Genomic DNA, 25,731 nt, shown 5'->3' with positions numbered 1-25,731 from the left:
GGAAGATTTTGGTACCAGCTTGTGGGTTCCTTTTTTCTTTTCTTTTTTTATAACATTGACACCTTTTCAAAAGGATATCTCAATTCTTGGTATGAACGTAACCTTTTGGGATTTAAAGTATCACGATATATCACCATTTCGATATTTTGTCACACCCCTAGTGTTTATTCCAAAATAATGTCGCGCGCTTGGTGGGGCTCGCATGCGTCTGGATGTGATGGGGCGCGCTCGGGTGCGGGGTCACGGTGCCGGGATTGGCGATGTGGCAGTGTAGGGTTGGTCACCAATGGGCTTACACTCACGAGGGATTCACACTATTACTAGGTTCTAGATAACAGAGCTGATTTGTATACACTCTACCCCTTTCAATCACTTAGCTTATAGACTCCCCCACCCCCGTCCCCCTCTTTCCCTGGTCAACAGGCCCTCCACATGGTGTCAACCGGAAATATATCTAGCTGACGATAGCACCAACATGTTAGTAGTTAGAGTAGACGTTCAATGTATTTCCTGTTGTTGTTTGTGTTTCTTTTCTTTCTTCTCTTGTTTCTTTTTTTCTGTTCCCCCATAACCCCTTCCTGTTCGCTGATTTGTCATAATAAACGATAGAGCTGGGAATCTTTGGGCACCTAACGATTCGATTACGATTACGATTCAGAGGCTCCGATTCGATTATAAAACCATTATTGATGCACCCCCCTCCTTTTTTTTTTTTTTTTTTTTAAATGTTTTGTACATTAGTTCCAAAATTGTTCAAAAATACTCTCAGGCTAAACCAAACTACTATTTCAGTATCAAGTTAACATATAGCAGTAAAAAAATATACAAAAATAACAGTAAATAAAAAACTCTAGTCCCCATTCTATATCAGCAGCTTTAAACGACATTCAATTATTTTAATGTTGTGAATCAACCGTTAAAGTTGTTAAAATTGCTCCCGTCATTCCATAATTTCCCTTTTGTCTACTTTCGACATGTGAAAGTTTTAAAACTATTTTAAAGATAGATTCAAGTCAATATTTTACCGATTTAGGAGTATTTTAGATAAAAAGTTAATTAGGTTTGTTTGGAAGGTTCGCTACAACAGCCTTGCAGGGAAGTGTACTGCTTTAAGATGGCGGCCGTTTACTACGTCCGCATCTAGCTTTTTGTTGCTGTGCTGCTAACGCTACCGAATCTAAAATGCATCTAGTCCTATATAAATTATATCTACCGTAACATGTGGATGCCACTGGATGTACTTTGTAGCAGCTTTTCGGCAGCAGTCAGGTATGTTGTTGTATTTCTTTATAACGTGGCATGAGTTGAGCTAGAGCCGTGAGTTGAGCATTGGCATTACCCGACGGGCCGGGTAATGAGAAGCATGATGTTTACCTACTCTCGCTCCGTTCTTCCTCATTGCTCCCGAAGACCGCGCGGCGCGCTGAGTGTGTTGTACTTCCGCTTTATTTGGCATATTTCAATAATCGGAATTTGGATGTTTGTGAATCGTTCTCGAATCTTCCACGGCCAAATTGTGAATAATCTAAGAATCGGAAATTTTGCACACCTCTAATAAACGAGGTATGTGAATGATCACAATGGGAGTATGTCGTACTCTAAATGTGAAACATTAAAACTGTTCAGACCAACTCGGCACATAGACTTCCATTCTCTGTGCCAAACAGCTGAACAGGACAGGTAAAAAAAAAAAAAAAAAAAATTGGGAACAAACCAACATTACTTGTGACGTGAGTATATGCGTTTGTTATTTCCGGGAGCTAGTAGACGCAGCACGAAAGACAGGGCAGGCGCAACTTGCACAAGACTAAACTGGTCTGTATATGAGACAAACACGTTGCTAGAGATATTAAAAGATCTTAAAAATGTTGAAGGACTTGATGTTGGAAGAAGGGGAAATATATTCAAAATAACGCTAATGTTTAATGACTAAAAAGACAGAAGGTTTTGTTGACACGAAAGACAGTAGGGCTTCCTCTTCTTCTTCTACTATTTTTTTTTTTCCCAAAGGTACAGTGGTACCACTACATACGTATTTAATTTGTTCCAGAACCTGGTTTGTAAGTCGAAATGGTCGTATGTCGAACAGGATTTTCCCATAAGAATAGATTATAATTGGATTTATTAGTTCCACAGCCCAGAAACCTACACTAAATCCTTAATAAATATTGCTGGTACTATTACAAATATCAATTACACATTGCAAAACAAACAAATTACAAATACAAATCTAAATAATAATAAAAATAATAATATTGTAACAAACCAGTTTTTAATGTGGCAGTTTTGTTTTGAATGCTGTTCCTGAATGCATCGTGTGAATGACGACAGAGTGAGAGAGGTGCGGAAGAGTTTTTACTTTCTCTTTTCATGTTGTTGTTGGCGTTGGCTACAGCAGACAGTAGCCGTGTTGTGTTGCACAAGTTCTAAAATTAATGATTAAAAACCTGACGAAGCTGGCAACTTCCTTGCAGATATTATAATAATTGTCACCTCAATTTATAACAACTGGTAAACACGGGTCGGTGTAGGACCCTCAAGATCGTAGATATACTACGGCCGTATTGTCAAACCAGTTCACTGAAGTGCACACCACGCACATATTTTTGTATCATTTCCATCTAAATTTCAATGCTAAGTGTTCCATTTTTTATCACCTGCACTAACCTTCTTGGGATCCATGAAAATTCGGCGCGCGTCTGTCTTGCGAGAAAACAAATACCATTGCGACACTGTCATAAATCCTTGTATTTCGAGCACGTCATCATATGTCGAAACAAATGACAAGTCCAATTTTACGTCGGCTGTGGAAAGGATCGTATGTCGATGCAATCGTATGTCGAGATCCCACTGTATATTTGGTTATGCTGCCTTCACATGCGAAAGATGAAAGTGGGAAAGATGAACCTTACCACATTGGTAATTACGAGTACGTCCTGTCCATTTGCTTTTGTTGCCGTAGCAAAAAGACATAGCAGACATAGACTTCATTTTGTTTTTTTGCGTGGTAGAAAAACTGTTTTAGACCTAATAATTCATCCACAACAATAAGAAGGAAATGCAAAATACAAACGATAATTTTTTCTCTGTAACTGAACATTTTAGCGAACACTTGCTTCCAAAATAAGATTTTTTTAAACGTGTACACTATGTTATTATGCTGGCGTCAAAAAAAAAAAAAAAATGTCCATGTAAACATACCCGCTTATATGATTGAATGAAATTAAATTAAAACTATAAATATCAAATTGACCTGTATTTTTCCCGCTACAAGTTCCCTCCAAAGTAAATCCCATGTAAATGTTTAAAAATCTACCATGACTGTGAATATAAAAAATATTGAAAACACTTGTTTCCAAAATATACATATATATTTTTTTTAATGTGTGCACTACGTTATTATGCTGGCATGAAAAAAAAAAAAAAGAAAATTTGTCCATGTAAACATGCCCACTTATATGATTGAATGAAATTAAATTAACACTATAAATATCAAATTGACCTGTATTTTTCCCGCTACAAGTTCCCTCCAAAGTAAATCCCATGTACATTTTTAAAAACCTACCATGACTGTGAATATAAAAAATATTGAAAATTGGATGGGACTGGCAGGAATGATCAAAAACACCACAGCAAGTAAAAAGAAAAACTTTGCATTACAATTAAATGTACCTTAAATATAATCATAATAATGGTTAACAACAATAACTTAGGGTGTTAAACACTAGGTTCTGCTGTTATTCAAAACATAAAGTATATTTAGTATTGTATATTTACTGATAAAAGGTGATGTATAAGTAATAGAAAATCTTAATAAAAAAGTAATTGAGAAGTTTATGCCTACAAAGGAAAAGATATATGTTAATTCACAGTTTGACATACCTCAAATCCACCAATTACCAGCAGTGCATTTATGTTGTGAGCTCGCATCTGCTCAGCAATTTTTTCAACATGCTTTGCGGGGAGCGTTCTATAAAAGAAAACAAGACATGTTACCCAAGGTGGGGAGATGCTGGCTGCAATAATTTAATTTAATCTCATCGTGAATAACAACCCAACTTTAAAGAAACATAGGAACATCTGCACAATGAATTTCGTTCTTACCTTTTAGTTCCCAAAAGAGATCCTCCCTGACCTGTCCATCCTCCAACATCAGCCCATTTAATCTCCTTAATCTGATGGAAAGACAGAGGCAACACGTGCTTTAACAAGTTACTTCTGGTGACTTTTGTCCTTCTGATTGCTGTAGTCTAAGGAATATAAAACATTTCCTCCTTGGGGTCACAGTGTTAAATGAAACGGGAGTTTTTTGGCACACTTGCTTGTTCCACAAGGGGAGGAAGTGGACCTGTAGAGCACTGATGTAGAGAAATCTATTACTCCCTGCTGGTCTCATTTTCTTCGGGTCAATTGGAGCAGCCAGTTTCCAGATAGCACAGAGTGCACAAGGGATGTTTAACTAACCAGTGGTATTGGAGACAGTTTGGTGAAGATAAATGGCCGCATTGTTCATTATGTGCTGGCCTTTGAATCAGCCAGAGTTGGCTGTCTAGGGAATTAAGGTTACTGATCGTGAAAAGGTCAGGACAGGATAAAAGAAGAGAGATGTGCAACCAGTTTTACCAATCAAGGAACAGACAAAAAACACGGTTTACCAGATTACGGCCTCGTCACACCAGTAGATAATTAATCACCTAAATAAATTGGCTTTTAGATTTCAGTCATTGTAACTTGGTTTTAAAAACTACTCATAGAATAATACATTTACAGTCTGCAACTGAGATGCTTAGATGCTGTGAATTATGAAAGCACGAGGACCTCTATTGGATAATTGTAATACTACATCAAGTTTTATCTTCAGTTAAAAAAAGACTGATGAAAATTACTTTAAAAAGTAATCGAGACAGATTGTGTGAATGTGTACAAGATGTTCCTTTGGTGATTGTGAAAATACCCCTTAAATTAGATCATTTATTTTTTCATTTATTATCTGTACTATTTATTACTCAGGTCGCAGGTCAGCTAAAGAAGTATTAACCGGTCCTCCACCGTGCCACCTTGGAATTTGATGTCTCTCACATTTCTGAGTGAAAAATGTTTGATCCACATACTCCCAAAAATTCAGGTTTGTAACAGAACTGCACATTTGAGGGATGGGTTTTTAAGAACTTTTCTTTTTGCATGCAGATGTGAGAAAAAATTGCAGACTCACTGTTTTAAATCTTTTGCTCGTATTGTAAAATAATACGGTGCCCCTAAAGGGACATCGACAGAAATAAAATAATTTTAAGCAATCTGGTGCGCACCAGATTGTTTAAAATTAAACGATGTATCTTACATGCTATATAATGCTAATGTTTACAACAATCCCGTACCGCACAAATTCTATTTTTAGATCATGACGTCGCCATCATAACGTGGAAGTGGGTCATTATGACACACCCTCGCATACAATCTATGTTATTTCTGCTTGTTTTCTCCGGTAATCTTTCAAAAAAGAACATGCTGATCAAACACTGCTGCTATGGAACTTGTAGAAACAACTCTTAAACTATAAATTACGACATATGAAGGACATTTTCTTCATAAGTTTCCCGAAACCAAAAACTCGGAGGAAAAAATGTGAAGAATGGATCAACTTGCGCGGACGTCCAAAAGAGCAGTTTAACGCCAGCAAGGTGAAGCCATTCATATATGCAGTAAACATTTTGTTGGGGCCATGGTCCTACAGAGGATGAAGAAGTAAACCATTTTGATATTTTTACTTATTTTTTAGCGTGGTGTATTGCCGTGCTGCTTGTGTCTGACAATGAATGACCTGAAAATAATTAAATCGTATCTGACTGCCACTGTTACCTTTTCTGTTGTTAAAAAACAACTTTATTAGGGGGGACGTGTAAATAAATTATAGATTTTTTTTTTTTTTTTATTAATGAAAAAATTAAAAGTGTTTGTTGGCTGTCACTGAGTAGCATTTGCGCTCGCTACACAAATTGTAAATTGCCCCCAAGGACGGTCAGAGACGCAGGACAACCAGAGGGTATAATATATAAGAAAGAGAGGGCATATGGTGGAAAACGATAGATTGTTGAAAGAGGAAAATGTCATTGTCAGTGGCGTAAGGCAATGCACACAAGAAAAAGGTGTCGATAAAAAAAGCTAACTCTGGATCAGGTCGGCTGTTTTTCACGTCTTTTTCAGCCCTCGACACTCAAGCCATCTATTTAACTGAACATTTGTATGTTCTTCCAAATCTTAACCAGTGAATTTGGACCCAGGGACATCATTTTTGGACAGGATTGGTAGGTTTAGCTCAGTAAACATCATATTCGTACACTATTTCCAATCATTTACTATTAGGGACAAACAGGAGGTTGACCCGCCTAACAACAACTGCTAACGACATGAATATTAATGAGCAAAAGTGACGTGTTGTTTGTGGTTCGCCATTAGCTAGCTTGCATAGCAAAAGTCCGCTAGCTTAAATGCTATATAATGCTAATGTTTACCAGATAGTTTCTGGTGCGCACCGATTAACTCAAGTAATTTGATTCGGAAAAAAAGCTTGGAATCAAATTTTGCTTCTTTGAGGATTCATTTAATTAGAGTGACGTTGTAATGGTTAGTTTTGTTTTATTGATTTGGGTGGATACACTTCACCTTTTGTGGCAACAGTGAATATGCCATAACTCGTCTCGCATGGCTGAATCCAGCTGCTCCCTGTTAAGAGTCTTAAGCTCAACATAAAGTATGTTTTTGTTCGAGCTAATATGTTTGTTTGTTTATGCATTCGTTATTTAGTTTAGAAGTGTGGGAATATCTGTTTGAAGGATTTGTTAAGAGCATTGTTAAAAAAAAAACAAAAAAAAACAACAACAAAAAAACAGTTACTAGCATTTAAGCTAATGGACTTTTGCTGTGCAAGTTAGCCAGTTGTTCTTTTGTTGCACATAGGTCCTCATTTATTTATTTATTCATTTTCACATCATTTGAGGCTAAGCTCAGGTATTTTTGGTTTATTTTTAAATGCATTTATTTCTCTTGTGAAAGGAAACTGCATAGTTTGAAGAAACACTCAGGAAGTTTATTTTGTAATTGCATAATGGATGGATGGATAGATTTAATGCTCTTTTGAAAGTATAATCTTAGCAAGCCAATATAAATATTATTGCAAGCATAAACACTTGTTTATTGTTTTCAATGTCTTAAAATTTATTCTGCAACACACTAAATGTTTGTAACCCGATTACTCGATTATTCAAACTAACTGATAGATGATCGATTACCTAAATAATTGATAGCTGCAGCCCTAATAAATTGCATTAAAAAGTACCTACCTGACCTTTGTAGAACCCCTCAAATCCATCGCTGACAGCAAACATCTTGTGTCCTTCGGAGATGCCCACCCTGACAGCTGACCGGACGGCCGCGTTCATGCCTGCTGCAGGTGCGCCCACGTTCAGCACTGCCACATTGAAATTGCTCTGATGGCATAAAATCACAGCCAAAAAAATCCCATTAGAATAATCTTTTTTTTTTTTTTTCCAAATAATTCTAAAACATGGAAGACTTGAGCTATAGTAGTTTTGCTGGTTGTAACTGTTAACAGGCAGGCACTACAGAGGGAATCAATATATGCATCATGTTCTGCTCCAAGGTACACGCTCGAACTGCCTTGATCATTATCGCAGATGTAGGAGCGCCCCCGTTGGGAATGCCACAGCACGAGCCAAGCCATGCTGCCTCCACGCTTCACTGATTTTCTGTCTAAAGTTGCCTCTATAGCGAGGCATAGCGGCAAGCTGCAAGAGCTCATTGGGGAACTCTGCATAGTCACCCGTTAGCATGGAGTAAAGGTGTCATAAATCAAAGCAGCAGATATAAACTGGGTCTTCTAACAGAACCTGACCTGATAATTGGTGCATGACAAAAACCGAAATATAAACTTGCGATAAAGTGTTGACTGGGTTTAGATCCAGCAATGTTCATTTTGCAACAACTGCACATCAGGTAATGTTTTTCACTTACAGTTGGCAGTTCAGACTCTGGTTTACGATGAGCAAGCAGTTTGTAGGTCTTCAGGTTATTCTCGAAACTCCTGTAGGACAAAACAAAAAAAGTTTATTTCCAGTGACTAATTTATAGAATTTCATGATAATGGGAAATATGGAGCCGATCCCAGTTGACTGAAGGAAAAATTTCACAATGGTCAAGCCACTGAGCAGAATTCCCATGTTAGATGCATCAAACTGACATAAAAAAGAACCATCACAATTATCAGTAAACTAGATAAATGATTTCAATGTGTTTTTAAATAGATTAATATTTATATTTATTAGGTGTGTGACAATATATAAAAATGGTGATATATCATGATACTTTGTAGTTTGTAGCCCAAAAATTGATATCCTCCGACCAAGACTCGATATATTGTTTTAAAAAGGTGTCACTGTTTAAAAAAAAATAAATTACTGTTTAAAAAAAAATAAATTAAAAAAAAAAAAAAAAAAAAAAAGGAACCAATAGGTTGCTACCAAAATCTTCCATTAGAATAGTGTCTACGTTATCTCACTGGCTGCCATTGATGGTGGTAGACATCAAATTCATTTTGACTGGATTAGAAGTCTAGAGTCGTCAATGGCACTGAACCAGAATATTCAAAGCCCATCTTTTTGGGGCATTTACAGGTCACTTCTTGTTCATTTTAGGGCATTTACAGTTGACTTCCTGTTGATTTTGAGTCACTTCCTATTCATTTGGGGTTACTTTCTGTTGATTTTTGTCACTTCCTATTCATTTGGGGACATTCTTGAGTCACATCCTTTTTAGTAACCCAAAATCAACAGGAAGTCAACTGTAAATGCCCTAAAATCAACAGAATTGACCCGTGAATGCCCCATAAGGAAAAGGAAGTGACCGAAAATCAACAGAAAATAACATGAAATGCCGTAAAATTAACTCATTGCCTGACATTTGCTGCCACTGACAGCCATAGACGTCCAATTTGTTTGAGGGAAGAGTGATGGCGAATGAATGAATATTAATTCGCTGCCATCACCCTCTCAGGACTAGTGATGAACTCATTCCAGTTCACAGCAGAAGGATGAAAATAGCTTGTTTATTATTTGTTTTTTTATTATTTGTTTTGTAGAATATCCTAGCATGATTTCCTGAGCCAGGTATCACTAATTGTTGCATGATCGCCAGACCGTGAGATCATTATCGTGAGCCTTGTATCGCAAACCGTATCGTGATTCACCCAGAGGTTCCCGCTCGCTAATATTCAGTACTATTCATAAGTCAAAGGGGAAAAGGGTTATTAATTTACAGAGCGATAATTTCACACATTTAGCTTTATTTGTCGTAATGATTCTATTGATTGGAATGGCAGTAATGCGTTATCAGAATGGTTGTCTTACCTCCCCCGGAGCTTGACGGCTTCCTCAAATTTTTTTTCATCCATTGCCTTCTGCACTTTTTGAGTCTAAGGGGAAACAACATAATTAGAAAATGCAATTTCTGGAGGAATTACGCTGGTGGCTTTGCTGTCATGGTTGGTATTTGAAAGTCACTTTGTGTTGATTTTGGGTAACTTCCTGTTGATTTTGGGGGCATTTTGGGGTCACTTCCTGTTGATATATGGTTAGTAGTAGTTCTGGTTGATTTTTGGGCATTTCGAGATCATTTCCTGTTCATAGCAGGTCAGGTTATTGTGCAATAGAAATAAATGGGAAACTGGCCATTTGAAATGAATGGGAAAGTTTTGGCAAATTTTGGCGGAACTATGTTTTTGGTAAAAACTGTATTCGAACTTTTGTTCCCCTTGTCTTTTTTGAAGTGTAAATGATGTGATTTGGACAAAAAAATGTAGGGCAAGTCACATTTTGAAACTTCACTTAAAAAAAAAAAAAATGCCGTTTTGGGCGGCCAGTAATTGTTTGAGCGTCAAACAAAAAGGTAGCCTGCGTCGCACGAGAATTCCAGTCGTTTTGGTGTTCGAACGGTGTCGACCGGTCATACCTGCAAAGCTACCATCAACCATAGTTCAAATAATCAATAAAGATGTGAAAAATATACTCTTCAATAACCTTACCTTACCTCTGAGGTTTTTAATTTGTTGGTATACTTTTGGTCTTGACCTTTTACAATATATCAAGAAACAATAAATATTTTTCTGATCAGTCATTTACACTTACTGAAACTACCAAATGCAGAACACTCCTACACTCATAGATTTATTATTGTTAAGTGTGCAGTCATACTGTGTTATTAATGTTTGCTTTTATTGTAATCTTTGGACTGCATTAACAGTCCAATCAACTACCTACCATTTCGACACATTCCATCAGAGGCAACCGCACTGACTGGTTACCACAAAGAGAGACCACACATGCTGGCGTGTTGGCTGTCGTCTCCAGCAGGGCAAGAACCGCCTCCACACCCATTCGACTTGCCTGCAGACAATTCGCAATAATGTTGCACAATCAACATTACTACTAATATCACCTTATTTTAAATTGTGTCCAAAAGTTTATTAGGGATGTCCCAATTGCATATTTTTGCACCCAAGTCCGAGTCACCGGATTTTGAGAATCTGCCAGTCCCGACCTGATACCAAAAATAAAAGATTTTTAATATTTTTTGGCAAAGCCATTGTATTTATGGATTATTTTGTTACTTTTTAGGCCTTGAAAAATAAAAAAAAAATATATATATATATACATTAGGCCTGAATGGTATTGTAAAAAATCAACATTGCTATACATGTATATTACCAGTGCACTGCTGACCAAGAAAAGCAGCTGGAGGGAGATTGAGAGGCTGTATGAGCATGAAGCAGAAAAACATAAATATATTTTTTAAATTTAAAACCCAATCCTTTTGACCTGATTCCGATCCTCAGAAAAATGGCCCGATCGGCCCGGTTTCCAATCACGTGATCGGATCGTGACATCCCTAAAGTTTATAATTATTGTTATTATCATTAATTAAAAAGTATTAAAAATGCATTAAAGAGTCGCTGCAAAAGTTCAAAATTGCAAATGGGAATAGTATTTTAGTAACATTTAAAAAGCCAGGGCCTCGATACACATTAGGGCTGCAGCTATCGATTATTTTAGTAATTGGTTAATCGATGAACTAGTTTGTTCGAATAATCGAGTAATCAGATAAGGAACATAAAATGTTAAAATACCTGAGCTGAGAAATAAGTAAATGAGGATCTAAGTAAAATAAAAGAACATTTGTCTAACTTACATAGCAAAAGTCTGCTAGCTTAAATGCTATAAAATGCCAACTTTTTTTGTGCTCTTAATGAATGGTTTAAACACATATTCCTACAGATAACGGCTAAATATACCTATGAAGTAAATTACGAATGCATTAAAAAAATATTAGCTCAAACAAAAACTTTACGTTGGTCTTAACAGGGAACAGCTGGATTCAACCATGTGGAATGAGTTATGTCATATTCACTGTTGCCACTAGAGGGCAGTGTATCCACCCAAATCAATAAAACTAAATGCAAACACTTTCAAAGCAAACCATTACAACCCCATTTCATAAGCGAATGGTCAAAACAGCAAAATTTAATTCGAATTTTTTTTTCTAATCGAATTACTCGAGTTAATCAGTTAATTGTTTCAGCAATAATACAAATCAATATAGTTTGAGGGTTTTTTTCCCCGTTCGTCTTTCACCTTCTTACAACTGTTAATCTGTTCATTGGTTTAACGTGAAACCTGAAGCCAGTTCTCCTCAGACACACTTGGATTAGACAGATAATGCTTGTTGAGACTGTTGCTGTTACACTCCAATAAGGAGATAAAAAAAATATACTAATAATTTTGGATGTTGCACCAGGCCAGATTACTGGTTGAAAAAATACATCACTGTGTAAAATTGGGAATCTATTGATGCAGTCAACATACCAAGATACGGTCAAACGCAGATGGAGTCCCTCCTCGCTGTACGTGACCCAGGATTGTCACTCGCGTGTCAAAACCCAAACATTTGACAACAAGCTGGAGTAATGGAATGTAAAAATGAGACATCATCAACATACAGATTCCTGAAATGGCATATGCCAAAAATGTCTACATTACAAATTTAATATGGTATGTAAAAGTGACTTGAACTATAAATTAAGTACAATACAGTATAGTTCAATGTGCAACATGAATAACATGAACACAGGCACTAAAACATTGCATAATTTAAAAAAAGAAAGAAAGAAAGAAGGGGAAACTGCAAAGCACAAGCAAGCCATTCTAATTTTTCAGTCATGTTAGTCATGTGCAGGGGGGACAGGGACCTGAACTCCACATCAAACTGGAAACACATTTGGATGCTGTACACAAAAAAATAGTGCAGGGTCAGGGATGAATTCTACAGAATCCAAACAAAAGCCAACCATAAGGTAGTTGTTTCATATAGTATGTACTGTCCATGTGTTTAACTGGTATCCTAATGCAGTGGTTGAAGTAATATTAGCAGCTGTTGTAGTAGCGGAACTACCAGTGGTGAAAGGGACCTTACCCTACTTAAGTGTTGGACAGAGCATTCCAGAAACACAACGACAAAGTCAAAGCCACATGAGGGCAGCAACAAAGCCGTAGAGGTCACACAGGAGGCAGTCAGAGGTCAAACTGTGGAACGCGCCACACTGTACTTACATCCTTAATATAGTCAGTGGTAATTGGCTTGTTGTTATGGTCAATCGCCCCTTCAGCTACTATTATGATATTCAGCCTTTTCATCCCTGCTCGGTTCTATAGATGTGGTGGAGAGACAGCATGACAGAAAAATTGTGATTGTGGCTCTTCATGGGCTTTCAGAAGCACAGGGACCAGACGGTGAGTCATCACTTTCACTGTGACAGGCTAACATTTGCAGAATGTTTGCTTATGTACTAATTAGCAATGTCCTGCCTACCTTATTGCTTTGCCGTCATATTAATACTGGCTTAGTCAAGTACCGTATACTTTCTGGCAGCCTGTTTTTCTAATACTGTACAATATATTAATGCAATTTATAATTGGACACAAGTCGCTGGTTATTCTTGTGTCTGAGCTGATTCACCAGTCAAGGCTCCATGCTTCCGGCTTCCCCTTTTTTTTTGCAGTAATGTACTCACATCCTTGACAATACTAGATGTTATAGGCTTCCCATGTCTATCAATGGCTCCCTCTGCCACTATGATTATATTCAGCCTTGTGCCCCTGGAACGGGTCTGAATCATAACAGCATTTATTCAAAAGCAGAAAATGCATTGAACGATAAAAAGGATACATTTTAGTGCTTTGTACACAAGCCATTTTTAAGTAAACCATGATATTTCCTGCATGCAAACAAAACTCCTATTTATTTTGAATTTGTTTAACCTAACATTTATCTGAAATAAATGCATTTGTAAGCACAACTTCATTCTTTGGCGAGTGAGCATTACAAACTTTCTGATTATTATTGTGAGAAAAAAAACAGACATACTGTATATATATTAAAAACATGATTAGAGTGTGTCTGACAATTATAGGCCACACTAGAATGTCCACATTATCTCAACCCTCTGGTGCATAATGGTCATAACAGTGGACAAATGTACCTTTCTCTTTAATGCATTGGTTTCCATGGTTTAACTGCTTAGCAAGGCCAAGAGTGCTCTCTGCTGCCATACTCTATTGAGGTCAATTCAGTGGTCAGTTGATGTAACTGAAAGTAAATATCCTCTGAATCCAAGATAGCCGACAACCTGTCACCACTTCAACTACAAATGGCATATCTTATCAATACTTCTATGCCTGAGAGCAGTGTTGTTTTCGTCAACGATGTCGATAACGAAAATATTGAGTCAACGAACAATTTTTTCATGACGATGTCATGATGATGGCGAGCTAAAAACGTGCCTAACTAAAAGACTAAAACATAACGAGACGAGATGAAAATTCGATGAAGTTTCCGCCATAAGTTCACATTGTGTGACATTTTCTTATCGTATGTGTAGTTAGCATGCATTGTAGCAATGTTTGGTTGTGTCACCCATATGACGTGCTGCGCCTCTTCCAGGCTCTTTTTGTAAAACATATCAGGTGCTGCTTGGTAAGTTTTGTTTTCTTATCTTGGCTATGCCATGTTGCTTTAGCCTTTAAAGTTCTGTGCTGAGTGATCATCACACACATATCTGTAACTTCATGGCAAAAAAAAAAAATCATATTTTTTGAAAACTACGAAATTTAACATCATTTTCATGTCCTAAAAAGAATAAAAACAAGTCAGAAAAATGTCTTGGCCAAGGAGTTCATAATTTATGCATCTGAGGGTTAAATAAACACCTTTGCTAGAGGCTATGCTAAATCTCCACACAGGCCTTTATTACACTGAAAAAAAAAAATCACACCATTTTTTTGTTTGCATGTGGAATATAATAGTCATTGAAATTTTGAAGCGAAAATATTTATCATTTCTGTGACGCAATATTTTACATGTGGGAGGAACAAAACCCTTTTACCGCAGACAGTTTTTGACACATCTTCTCTTCCCAGCCATCCTCTGGAGGCATCTCAGGGATTAAAACCCAGTCTGCCCCACAAGCCAGAGCACTGACCAAAGCCAGGTATCTAAAATAGCGCACACACACAGTTACAGATTGTGTCTGCTGTATGAATTAGTATAGGAAATGTGCTACTGATGTGATAAAATCTTACCCGCAGTGTCTGCCCATTACTTCTAAAACAAATGTTCTCTGGTGACTGGAAAAACGAAAAGAAAAACAAAACAAAACAATTGATTCACTGGATTACTCTTGACTCAACTGGAGTAAATGGTGCTAAATTTCCACAAAACCTGCAACTCACCTCTGTGCGGTTGTCATGATTGCATCCACCACCTCAATAATTCGATGTAAAGCAGAATCTGTGCCTATTGTCATGTCAGTTCCACAGAAGTCGTTATCGATGGAGCCCACCATTCCGACAATGTGAAGGGCGGAGTAAGTTTGAACAGACTGTTGCTCAATAGAACCTGAAAAAGAGCAGTATGCTGTGGTTAAACGAAAAGGCCCTTGCCCTTTACTCTATAGTTCAAAAATAGTTTGTTGTCAAAATAAACTACATAGCTCTGAGCTATGGAAACTGCTGAGTTAACGGGGGAGTACTAAATAACATTTAGTCTGCTACTTACACAGGGACCGTAACTTTCCCTTTCCTAAAAACGCATTGGAATGCTGTATACAATATACAGTAGGGGTGTGACAATCAAAAAGGTGATATAGCGCAATACTTTGTAGCCCACAAGGTTATCCATATGCTCCCACTAAGAATCGATATATCCTTTTAAAAAGGTATCACTGTTTAAAAAAAAAAGGAACCAACATGTTGCTACCAGAATTTCCTATTAGAATAGTGTCAACATTATCTCACTGACTGCCATTGACGGCACTAGACATTCAATTCATTTTGACTGGATTGGACGTCTAGTGCTGTCAATGGCACTGAAACCAGAGCACTTCCTATTCATTTGGGGACATTCTTGATTCACTACCTTTTCAGTAACCCAAAATCAACAGTAAGTGACCTGTAAATGCCCAAAAATCAACAGGAAATGATGTAAAATGCCCAAAATTATCTCATTGCGATGGTAGGGGTGGCTGCGAATGAATGAATGATTTCCTGACCCATGCATCACCATATCGTGAGATCATCATTATCGTTCCCACCCATAATATAGAGTAGAATCTCAACTAAGGTGAAGGGTCACGTTGTTAACCCACAACTCTGATTTGAAAGCCAATTTTGAGTTACAAGCAAGTATTTTGATATCCATATTGTAACATTACAGTGATATTTTCCTTTACTGAAAACAAAGTATGCTTTTTGAGTGGGATGCTGGAAAAGATTAACGACATTTCAATTCATTTCAATTGAGCAACTGTGTTTAATATGCTACTAAATTGAATTTACCAACTTTGTCGCAAAACAAATTAAACTTGTAAAACAAGATCATCCAATTATATATACTGTATTTTTTTAACTTTTTGATTATGTCTGTTGAAGTACCTTGCTCTACCAGTTCAGTCAGCAATCCACTCCATTCTTCCCTGAAGAGGTTCGCACCCGTCAGGCTGCCATCGCCGCCAATCACGCAAAGGTTGGTGATACCAAGTTTCACCAAGTTGAGAGCAGCCTTCAGGCGACCTTCATGTGTGCGAAAGTCTTTACACCGAGCACTGCCAATAACTGTCCCACCCTTTTGATTTAAAAACACAATAAGTTACATTTAGGCACTGAACTGACACAGTAGTTACTAAAGTTCAATGATTTTCGCATTAACAGTTCAGTTAACATACTGTAGACTTTCTTTGAAGTTTGATGGGGTAATAGTGAAATTCTTCTCAAAACATACAGCGATCCTGTAATATGTCTTGAATATTTAATCAAAAGCCTAGTACGCCTGGGCATTTCAAAACAAATCTAAACATATGCAAGTAAACATTTGTAGGGATGTGAATTGATAAGATTTTTACGATTCCAATTCCATTATCGATATTGCCTAACGAGTCGATTCTTTATCGATTCTCTTATCAATTTTAATTTGGACTAATGGACTGTATGAGGTTCTGGGTTCAATATGTTTTATGGTTCATTCGCCTCGGGGTGTTGGTTAGAACACAAGGAGCGGAGACTGGAGTTGGTCGTTGGCACTTTAATACAACTTGGCAACAGGCACAACTATATACAGGTAATGCCACTTGATATGACAATCATTCAATGAGCAGATGAGAGCATGCGTGGAAAGATATTGATGTATTTGTATGTGTGTGGAAGAAGACTGGCATGTGTGGGTATACTGTATGTGTGGTTCTGAAAGGAAAGAAAATTACATCATATTAGTGCTGATGCAATAAGCAATGAAAATTGACTGTAAAGCAGTCAATAACACACATACATGACTCGCACAGCATAAAGAACACAAAGTTGGGGGGGGGGCGCACATGCACGCACAACCCGGAAGTACGCTGTGTGCACGTCCAGTATTTTGGCCATAAAAGTGGCGAAAACTACACTCATATGGATGTACAACATCAACTTAAGATGCTAAACTAACACATTCCCTCTGAGCACAAATGTGCAACGCGAATATAATGTAAACAACGCTCTCCTCGACGTAGCGAGGACGAGCGGGAGCAACCAGCCGACGTAACAGTAAAAACACGAAACGGTCGCGCTGATAACGGCGATAACTTATCATAAGAACTTTATGACATGAAGAGGAAATACTTACATTAGCACTCTGCTCGAAATGCGCACCTTACGCCTATTCTCGGTCCCAGAATACGCAGCACGTGTGACGTAGGAGAATAACAGGAAGTAACTGACTGGTTGCCGTGGGAACGAACCCATACACAGGAACCCCTTTTAACAGGAGTATTAAAATGACTAATATGATCGTTTAGGATTATTTTAGATGCATATATGTTATATTTTTCTTATAGAGTATTCGGCGAGGAATACGATAGTCCCATTAATAGACTTTTGGGGAAAAATCACCATTTTTTTAAGTAGTCTCATGAATAATGACATGGCCTGTGAAACTCAGTACATAATCACTCAGCGACAACTCTCCAGATTATACTTTTGGAGTAATCATGTAGTCTTGCTTGCTCAATTGAATGTTCGTAACATGCGTAAATTATGTGATGTAAATCGTACTGGTTGGAATCGATAAGAGAATCGTTAAATAAACTGCCAAACAATTCCATGTAATTGTAACACACAGAACCGGTTCTCTATAGGAACCGGTTCTCGTTTCCCATCCCTAAACATTTTCATTACCCATCGTTGTTACATACCACTTGAAGCATGCTGGACACACTTTCCCATGTAGCTTCTGTTATGTTCTCTCCACCATCCACCATACCCTGATACCCCTGTTTAAAAACAATATAACGTAAAGTTGATATTGAAATACATCTTTCTGAATCAGCAATAATTGAAATAGTCTTTTTTGTTGTTGTTCAAGCATGAGAGGTAACTACAAATAAAGGCTACTGTTGAACCAAACAGGATTTGACTAAGTATTAATTGTAATCCACCACTGTCCATCAGCCATTTAATCTAAACAATGCTGTGAAGATCTTCTTAATTTCTAAACAACCACATTTAAGAAGAGTAAAATATTTGGCATCCATTAAAAAAAAAAAAAAAAAAAAAAACACATGAAGCCCTTAACATGAAGTCTGAACACCTGAGTGGGAGAAATAACTTATTGAACTAGGCATCAAGTCAGTTATATAACAAATGCTGAGCAAGGAGGACCACCACACACACTGATGGGTAGGAACAAAGGCTGTGTGTGCTGAGTGAGGCCTCTTGCATGACAGCAGATCAACCAGTAAACCCAGCCTTCAACAACTATGCAACTTGTTGTAGCCTTTATACAGACCAGAGAAGGGATAGGTCCATTTTCTCCGATAATGTAGAAGATTGACTCACCTCACGAATGAAATAAACCTTTGCTCCCACATACAATCCCATTCGGACCACAGCACGCACAGCAGCATTCATCCCTGCAACAAAAATAGAAAAAAACTAAATACAGTACCACTAAAAGACAAAATGAAGAATCTGGTATAATTTCTAATCTAATTCCATTACTGCAAATTAAACATTTTCATGCACGTTGCAAAGTGCTTGTCTTGATTGACATTTGTTTGCAAATCACTGTTTTAGTGATGCAACAATTAATCGATTAACTCGAGTAATTTGATTAGAAAAACGCTTCAAATCAAATTTTGCTCCTTAGAGGATTCATTTAGAGTGGTGTTTTAAATGGTTTGTTTTGAAAGTGTTTGCATTTAGTTTTAATTATTTTGTTGGATAGACTCCCCTCTAGTGGCAACAGTGAATGAACATGACATCACTTGTCTGATGGGTGAATCCCCTGTTATGGCCAACATAAAGTTAAGTTTTTGTTTGAGTTTATTTGTTTGTTGATGCAGTCGTAATTTAGTTTAGAAGTATATTTAGATTTTCTTTGTGGGAATATGTGTTTGAACATAAGAGTTTGTGAAAAAAAACATTTTTTTTTTTAAACTTAGCATTCTATAGCATTTAAGCTAGCGGACTTTTGCTATGCAAGTTATCCAGTTGTTCTTTTGTTGTACTTAGATCCTAATTATTATTATTATTTTTTTTTTATATCGTTTAAGCCTAAGCTCAGGTATTCTAATGTTTTAATTAAAGTGCAATTCTGCAGAGTTTGAAGAAACACTCAGGAATTGTATCTTGTATTTGCATTTAATGCTCTTTTGAAAGTGCAATCTTAGCAAAACCAAAATAATTATCATTGCAAGCATAAACACTTGTTTCTTGTTTCCTTTTACATCTCCTAAAATTTATTCTGTAAGGCATTAAATGTTTGTAATCCAATGACTCAATTATTCAAACTAACTAATAACTAAATTACCGTATTGGCCCGAATATAAGATGGTGTTTTTTTGCATTGAAATAAGACTGAAGAAGTGGGGGTCGTCTTGTATTCACGGTCTAGACGTTATATCCATTCACAATGCTAGATGGCGCCAGATATCTTTGAAGCAATGTTCTGTCATGACAGATCTCAGCTACTCTAAAGTTTACCCAGTTTGCATTATTTTATTGCAATGTTTTTCCTCATTCAGATTTGTTTCAAGACTACAGTTAGTTAGACTTCACTTTGATGGTAATGCAGTTATTGCAATTTTGTTGTTTTATCACAATTGATTGGTTTATTTACATTTCAAAAACCAGAAGCCATTCACAAATGTGATTGCACTTTAGTTTACATATTTAAATGTTTAGATATTAAGATTTGAATGAGGCAAAATAACATGCTTTTTCTCTCAAATATGTTGTTATAATCAAAGAGGGGGTCGTCTTATAATCATGGCAGTCGTATATTCGGCCAATACGGGAATCAATTGATTACTTAAATAATCAATAGCTTCAGCACTGTTTGGCTCACGATTGACTGGCGAGCAGTTTAGGATGCACACAGCCTCTGGCCTTAAAGGGGAAATTTCAGATTTTTTTTTTAGTTTCAGGGCTCTGGAGTGGCTAAATTAGTGCGAGTCAATAGGCTTTGCTAGCATGCGATATTAACAGATTTAACTGTTCAAACAAAGCCATGTCGTGATCAAACAGTAATCAGTACAGCGCGCAAGGGTTTGATTTGGGAGATGGGGGAATCCCTTTTGTGTTCTCAATAAAAAAAAAAATTGACGGTGAAAAAAAACGATGTGACGTCATTCCATCCTGCTTGCCTAGACAGCCTGTTACCTACAAAGCTACTGGATTACAAATGTTGCTGTTCATACGACAATTATTCACATGCACTGGTTAGTTTTAATAACTTTATCCTGAAAACATAGCCAACACTATTGATTGCATGGGTCATCGATGATTCTCATACATGCATACGTTGGTTTTTATTGGCATGCTAGCAAACCCCATTGATTGCGCTAGCTTAGCCACTCGGGAGACCTGAAACTAACAAATAACTAACAAACTGCACTGAATCTGTTGAAACTCCACTTACTAATTAAACCCCCATTAACTCGAAGATTAGGCCAAATGTCTAAAATTCTGAACTTCTCCTTTAACATACCTAGGATGTGGTCTAAAAATGAATGTGTGACTAGTTCTGCTTGTAACAAAAATGCTCAACAGGTGTGTCATTAAAAAAAGTATGTTTTTTTACTATAGCATCAGTAAGCAATTAAAACAAAAGCATTGTTTTGTTTGCTGATGATTTACTGATTGAAAAAAAGAGTATTTAAAATAAATATTTTTAATATTGTACTGTTCATGCCTGATCTGGAGAAAGTAGTATTCTGGGAGCTGAATAGCTTGAATTCAATGTGGTATGTCTGTGTCTTGCCCAAATTAACAGTGTGCTTCTCTAAGAAATGTTTAAGCTTTCATTTTGGAAAGCAACCATATTTGGTGAAAATATTTCCAAGCTCCTCCTGCACTCTCTCAGCTGCTGTTGTGTTCATTCCAAATGAATTCAGTAACTACTAAAATACCAGTGTCTGACTTGAATGCCAACTGTGAGTTAGTTAAACGGTGAGAAAGGGAAATGAACAATTTAAACGACAGTCACACAGGAAGTGTGGGCGACAATCTGCAATAAACACTCAAGCTGTAAGTTTTCCCAAGAGGAATTGGCTCGTGCAGTAGTTACTAAGCAACACTGAGGCCATTAGGGCAGTAGAGGACAGAAAAAGACTCGGATGGTTTAAACACCGTGGGAAACACATTCGCTATACAGTTCAAATAGTAGTTGAGTTGGTTTCTCATTATGTATGAATGGCACTTTCTGGTGAAGAGTGAGTGAAAGGACCTGGCCACTGTGACATAATGCCTTCTGACACTGGCATTCAGCTCTTGTCAGCAATGCATATCCTTTTTATCTGGCCAACTGGGGGACAGAGCTGAGAACAACTCATCAACAACACACTGCAATTGTTGTACAGAATTAATTCCCTAACAGCAAATTATTAAGATAGCATTTAAGCAATGATATGTGTTTTTTCCTCTTTACATTAGCATTGTAAAAGTTAAAAAATATACATTTTCCCCCTTTTGTTACTCTGTCCCAGGTAGCAGACCGACATTGAATAAACATTGCTTTTCCATCAAAATCATCAGTATGGTTGACATCGAAATTTTCGATGTCAAGCGACGGTGAAACAACGTTGTTCTATGGTACGTCAGGCGATGGTTGGGTTAACAGTGTTTTATAGTTGATGAACTAATGGTGACAAATAGTTGATTTATGATTGACTGGGATATATGATTGAAAAGTAATTGAATTATGGATGAGCGGGCCTTTTGGTCGAAAATATAACATTGATTCAGCGTTGTTCCAATATTATTAATAATCAAAATGATGGTTAGGTTTTGTAAGGATTTCAACGTTAAAGCAAAAGTGACGTTGATTCACTGGTATAAGATCGACAGCGGAATGTTGATCCAACATCTTTTCAACGTCGGTCTGCTTTCTGGGGTGCCACACTAGAAGTTCCAAACATTTTTTAATCTGTTGATGGTTTAGCCATTGGTCAGCAAGAAATAATTTTAAAAAAAGCAAACCACAGATAATTTGAGAAGGTGAGCTCACTAATAAACAAGTGCTACAAAAAAAAATATGGGGTTTGGTGGTGATTAAAATATTTAAAGTTGAATGGTTTTAGTAAAGCATTTTTACAAGCTAATTTATTGTGCATTGACTAAATCGGTTATTTTTAATTACAAGAGTTACGGTATTTATAAGACAAACCAACGCCCACGTGATTAGGGTTTCCTCTCTGACGTCAGTAACATTGTAGAAGAAGCAGCCTGGTTGTATGCGGTACATCACGTACACAGGATGAGGTCAATCCACAACAGGCCCAATCTAAGACTGAATCTAAAACCTCAATACTGACAGTGTCACACTGGGAAATTAACAAAATAGGAAAAATAACAATGTCTGATTTGATGAGGCCGTCTGCAATTACCCACAGGGCTCTCGATTCCTTGCATGCAATGACATTGGTTGTAAAGAGGTTGGCACCAATGTGTTATGACTGCTTCGTGAGTGTAAATCCATAATATTGTACGACCTTGAAATCCCTAATCTCTGTCATTGTGCACACAGCGACAAATATGTCAACAATAGCAGGATACGTCACATTAGCATGCTATCCGGTGGCTTTCTAGAATGAATGAGCAAAACACGAACGTATTTCGCTGCAGGGTATTAGTAGCTGCGTAATATTTAACTGAAAGATGACAATCAGGCACACAATTCAATCAATATTTGCGGTTGTATTTGAAGGCTTTCTGATAAAATTTAACACGACTACAGTGTAGCATTTGGTAGTGTCACTTCACTTGCACGGCATACACTGTATATGAGACAGTACCTTGAGCATCCCCTCCGCTAGTCAGAACGGCGATTGCTTTCCCCGCTCCAGAGAGGTTCTCAAAGAATATCTTCTTAGTGTCTGACTGTGCCATCTTCTCAGTTTATACTTATATTCCGATTCAACCGATGAATGAATACGAAATACGGTTGTATGACACAGTACTGAAATGACCGTGAAGGGCAGTAGTAGACCGCCCCCTCAGATTGTGTTCGCCCGCTACACTATCCTTCTCCCTGTTCCGCATCTATTTTCTCATTTGCATAGCAAGACTGACCATTGAAGTGATTGGCCCTTGTTTCAGCCAATCAGATGTCGAGTCCAGCCTCCTTTTAGGTGTGTAATCCAATAGAAAGCAGGCTGGACGGACAGCATAGGATGCCTTTGACCACCATCTTGACAGGATAACTGCTATTGGGCATCATACTTTTTCCCACAGTAAAGCCTAATTCTATTTATTTATTATTTATTTCATATATTACAGTATGTGTATTCCCTCGTGCGTTGGGCGCACCTGCTGAGACCTAACCAGAGAGGACTTTGGTTATGATATTAGTTCAAAACACATTTCAATGTGATACATATAGATATTAAATTAATATACTTCGTTAGAATTTACTATCAAAAACACTTATAATTGTCTCAGTGAAGGGAAAATATTTGAAAAAAGAAGCTACCGTAAGGTAAAGACAATGCACCAGATTCGAGATGAGTTGCAGTTTCTATCATTTGACCACAAGATGACAGCAGACACCAATTTTAAATCAGTAAAGAAACGCAGTACTGTATACCTGTAAATACACACAAAATCCTGCAATCAATCCCAACTCAGAATGTATTCAATTCAAGGGCGTAGGTTGGTCTCAATATTGGTAGGGACGATATAACAGCATAACCTGCATGTACACTTTTTGTTGGGGACAGGACATTTATAAGACCAAACAGATTGGGTGAACAGGGTTTAGGGCTACATTCCTCGTGAATATGATTCTAGATTAATTGATGGGCTAAATGATAAATGCAAAATAAATCTGTATTGACTTATACTACCTTACACAGCGCAAATTTATGACGTCTTAAAATGATAATTTTCTTAAAAGTCAAATCATTTTCTCCATTTTGTTTTGACTGTTACAGATCAGTGAACAGATTAATACATCAGATTATTCAATTTAAATGAAGTAAATATAATTATTTGTTCTTATTAAACCCATACATTTATAAGTTGGTCATTTTTAACCTAAATCCAGATAAAAATTGTTTTCAAATAATGTTTTGAACAATATCTATCCTTAATTTTAGAACATCTCAAACAAACAAGCCTTTTCTTTTTTTTTTTTTAAAGATTAGATATACTAATTTTTTGCTTAAATGAGTCTGTTAAGCTTATTTTCAGCTAGGTTTTCTTTCTTATTTTAAGAAATCTAAGTGAGTGAAACCTACTTGAAGCACTAGCAGATCATTTCACTTATTTCTAGTAGATTTAGACTGAAAACAAAGGAATTTAACTAGTTTTAAGGAGGTGTGTTTTTGCAGTGCATATGTGTTGGTTCAGATGATACACCGTTCGATTCAAACATTTGTTTTCAAAAACTACTTAAGAAATGTTTTGATAACTTCCAGAGTAAATGTCTGGATTTTATTAGCAAATTTAAATTGCAATATTTGAACATAAATTATATTAACATACACAATAAATAAAAACCTGTTAATAATCTCTTAACTATCCTGGAATGCAAAAAATAAACATTTTTGTCTTAAGACCACTCAACATTGTCTAAATAAATAAATATAACTCAAAAAACGTCTTAGCGTATGACAACAATAAAAAAAGGAGTCTTCATTCAGGTAAAACTGCTTTTGTCCACAAGCACATCGAAACTTAAAAGAAAAAAAAAAAAAATCAAGTCATCAGCCAATCAAACGTGCATTTGAGGGAAGAATGGACTGGCACATTCAGTATGTGAAAAGGGGTCAATGTAAGTCCAAACATAATGAAAGTAATTCACTTAATAATGGTCGGTTCAATTCTATCCTTACAACATATGGGAAGAAAATTAGCCCGAATGAATTAAGCACACGGCATTGAAAGGCTTCAATTTCCATAATTCATGTAATTGAATTCAGAAAAATCCATACAATGAACATAACACATAACGCTTTTTAACCCTCGTATTGTGATGGAGTCAAAATTGACCCATTTTCAAATTTTGTATGCAAAAATCAATGGTGATTTTAACATACCCAAATTGGATTATGGGTCAATCATGACCCGAAAAGAATATACTGCAAAGGTTTAGTATTTTCAGGCCAAGTTAATTTACAGATCGAATTTAATTCACTAGCAAAAATATGGGCTGATTTGTAACACTCGGGTTAAATGGGGAAAAAAATCTTAAAGTCAAATTCAAAGGCCTATTGTAATGCTGCAACAACTAATTGATTAAATCGATTGATAAATTAATTGAAAACTAATTTGATACTCGATTTTTGCCAGCAGCTATGAGCAGTCCCGTTTGGCTCCTTGTTTGTGTGTAATGTGAGGCTGCGCTCATGCAGCAGTGATTAGAGCAAGTGAGAGAGAGTTCACTGCTGCTGCAACTGTAACTGTTGGGTTGCTGAATCGATGCTATTATTAAGTGTCAAGAGTTAGATTGTCTTTTGTGTTGTTAGATCCAGTTTGCCTCCGTCAGAGGTGAGTAAATGAAGCCACTTTTGTTTACCATTGTTTGTATTCTTTGTAGATTAGACGTTACTACTTAGCATGGAGCGCTAAGCTAGTTAGC

General features: G+C 36.8%; 1 protein-coding gene across 7 annotated transcripts in view; it reads right to left on the bottom strand.

The window, feature by feature from the left end:
- pfkpa (phosphofructokinase, platelet a) overlaps positions 1-23,195 on the bottom strand; it is a 45,258-nt gene extending 22,063 nt beyond the window's left edge. For 4 of the 7 annotated variants that reach the window (XM_057824149.1, XM_057824146.1, XM_057824151.1 and 1 more), the window contains exons 1-15: positions 22,946-23,195; positions 18,489-18,562; positions 17,846-17,923; positions 16,053-16,242; positions 14,853-15,018; positions 14,703-14,747; positions 14,507-14,615; positions 13,136-13,231; positions 11,931-12,023; positions 10,329-10,454; positions 9,420-9,484; positions 8,029-8,098; positions 7,338-7,484; positions 4,105-4,175; positions 3,883-3,970 (exon numbers count right to left, since the gene is read on the bottom strand). In XM_057824149.1, the coding sequence (XP_057680132.1) occupies positions 3,883-3,970; positions 4,105-4,175; positions 7,338-7,484; positions 8,029-8,098; positions 9,420-9,484; positions 10,329-10,454; positions 11,931-12,023; positions 13,136-13,231; positions 14,507-14,615; positions 14,703-14,747; positions 14,853-15,018; positions 16,053-16,242; positions 17,846-17,923; positions 18,489-18,562; positions 22,946-23,039 (1,512 nt within the window). In that variant the 5' untranslated portion in view covers positions 23,040-23,195. Of the gene's footprint in view, positions 1-3,882; positions 3,971-4,104; positions 4,176-7,337; positions 7,485-8,028; positions 8,099-9,419; positions 9,485-10,328; positions 10,455-11,930; positions 12,024-12,674; positions 12,771-13,135; positions 13,232-14,506; positions 14,616-14,702; positions 14,748-14,852; positions 15,019-16,052; positions 16,243-17,845; positions 17,924-18,488; positions 18,563-22,945 lie in introns of all 7 variants that reach the window. The other 3 variants (XM_057824152.1, XM_057824148.1, XM_057824147.1) reach the window with 1 other exon arrangement.
- Between the last annotated feature and the right edge of the window lie 2,536 nt (positions 23,196-25,731).

Source organism: Corythoichthys intestinalis, chromosome 20, assembly GCF_030265065.1.
Source record: "Corythoichthys intestinalis isolate RoL2023-P3 chromosome 20, ASM3026506v1, whole genome shotgun sequence".
NCBI lineage: Eukaryota > Metazoa > Chordata > Actinopteri > Syngnathiformes > Syngnathidae > Corythoichthys > Corythoichthys intestinalis.
Note: the sequence above shows the minus strand (reverse complement) of the source record. Positions and strands in the feature narration are given on the sequence as shown.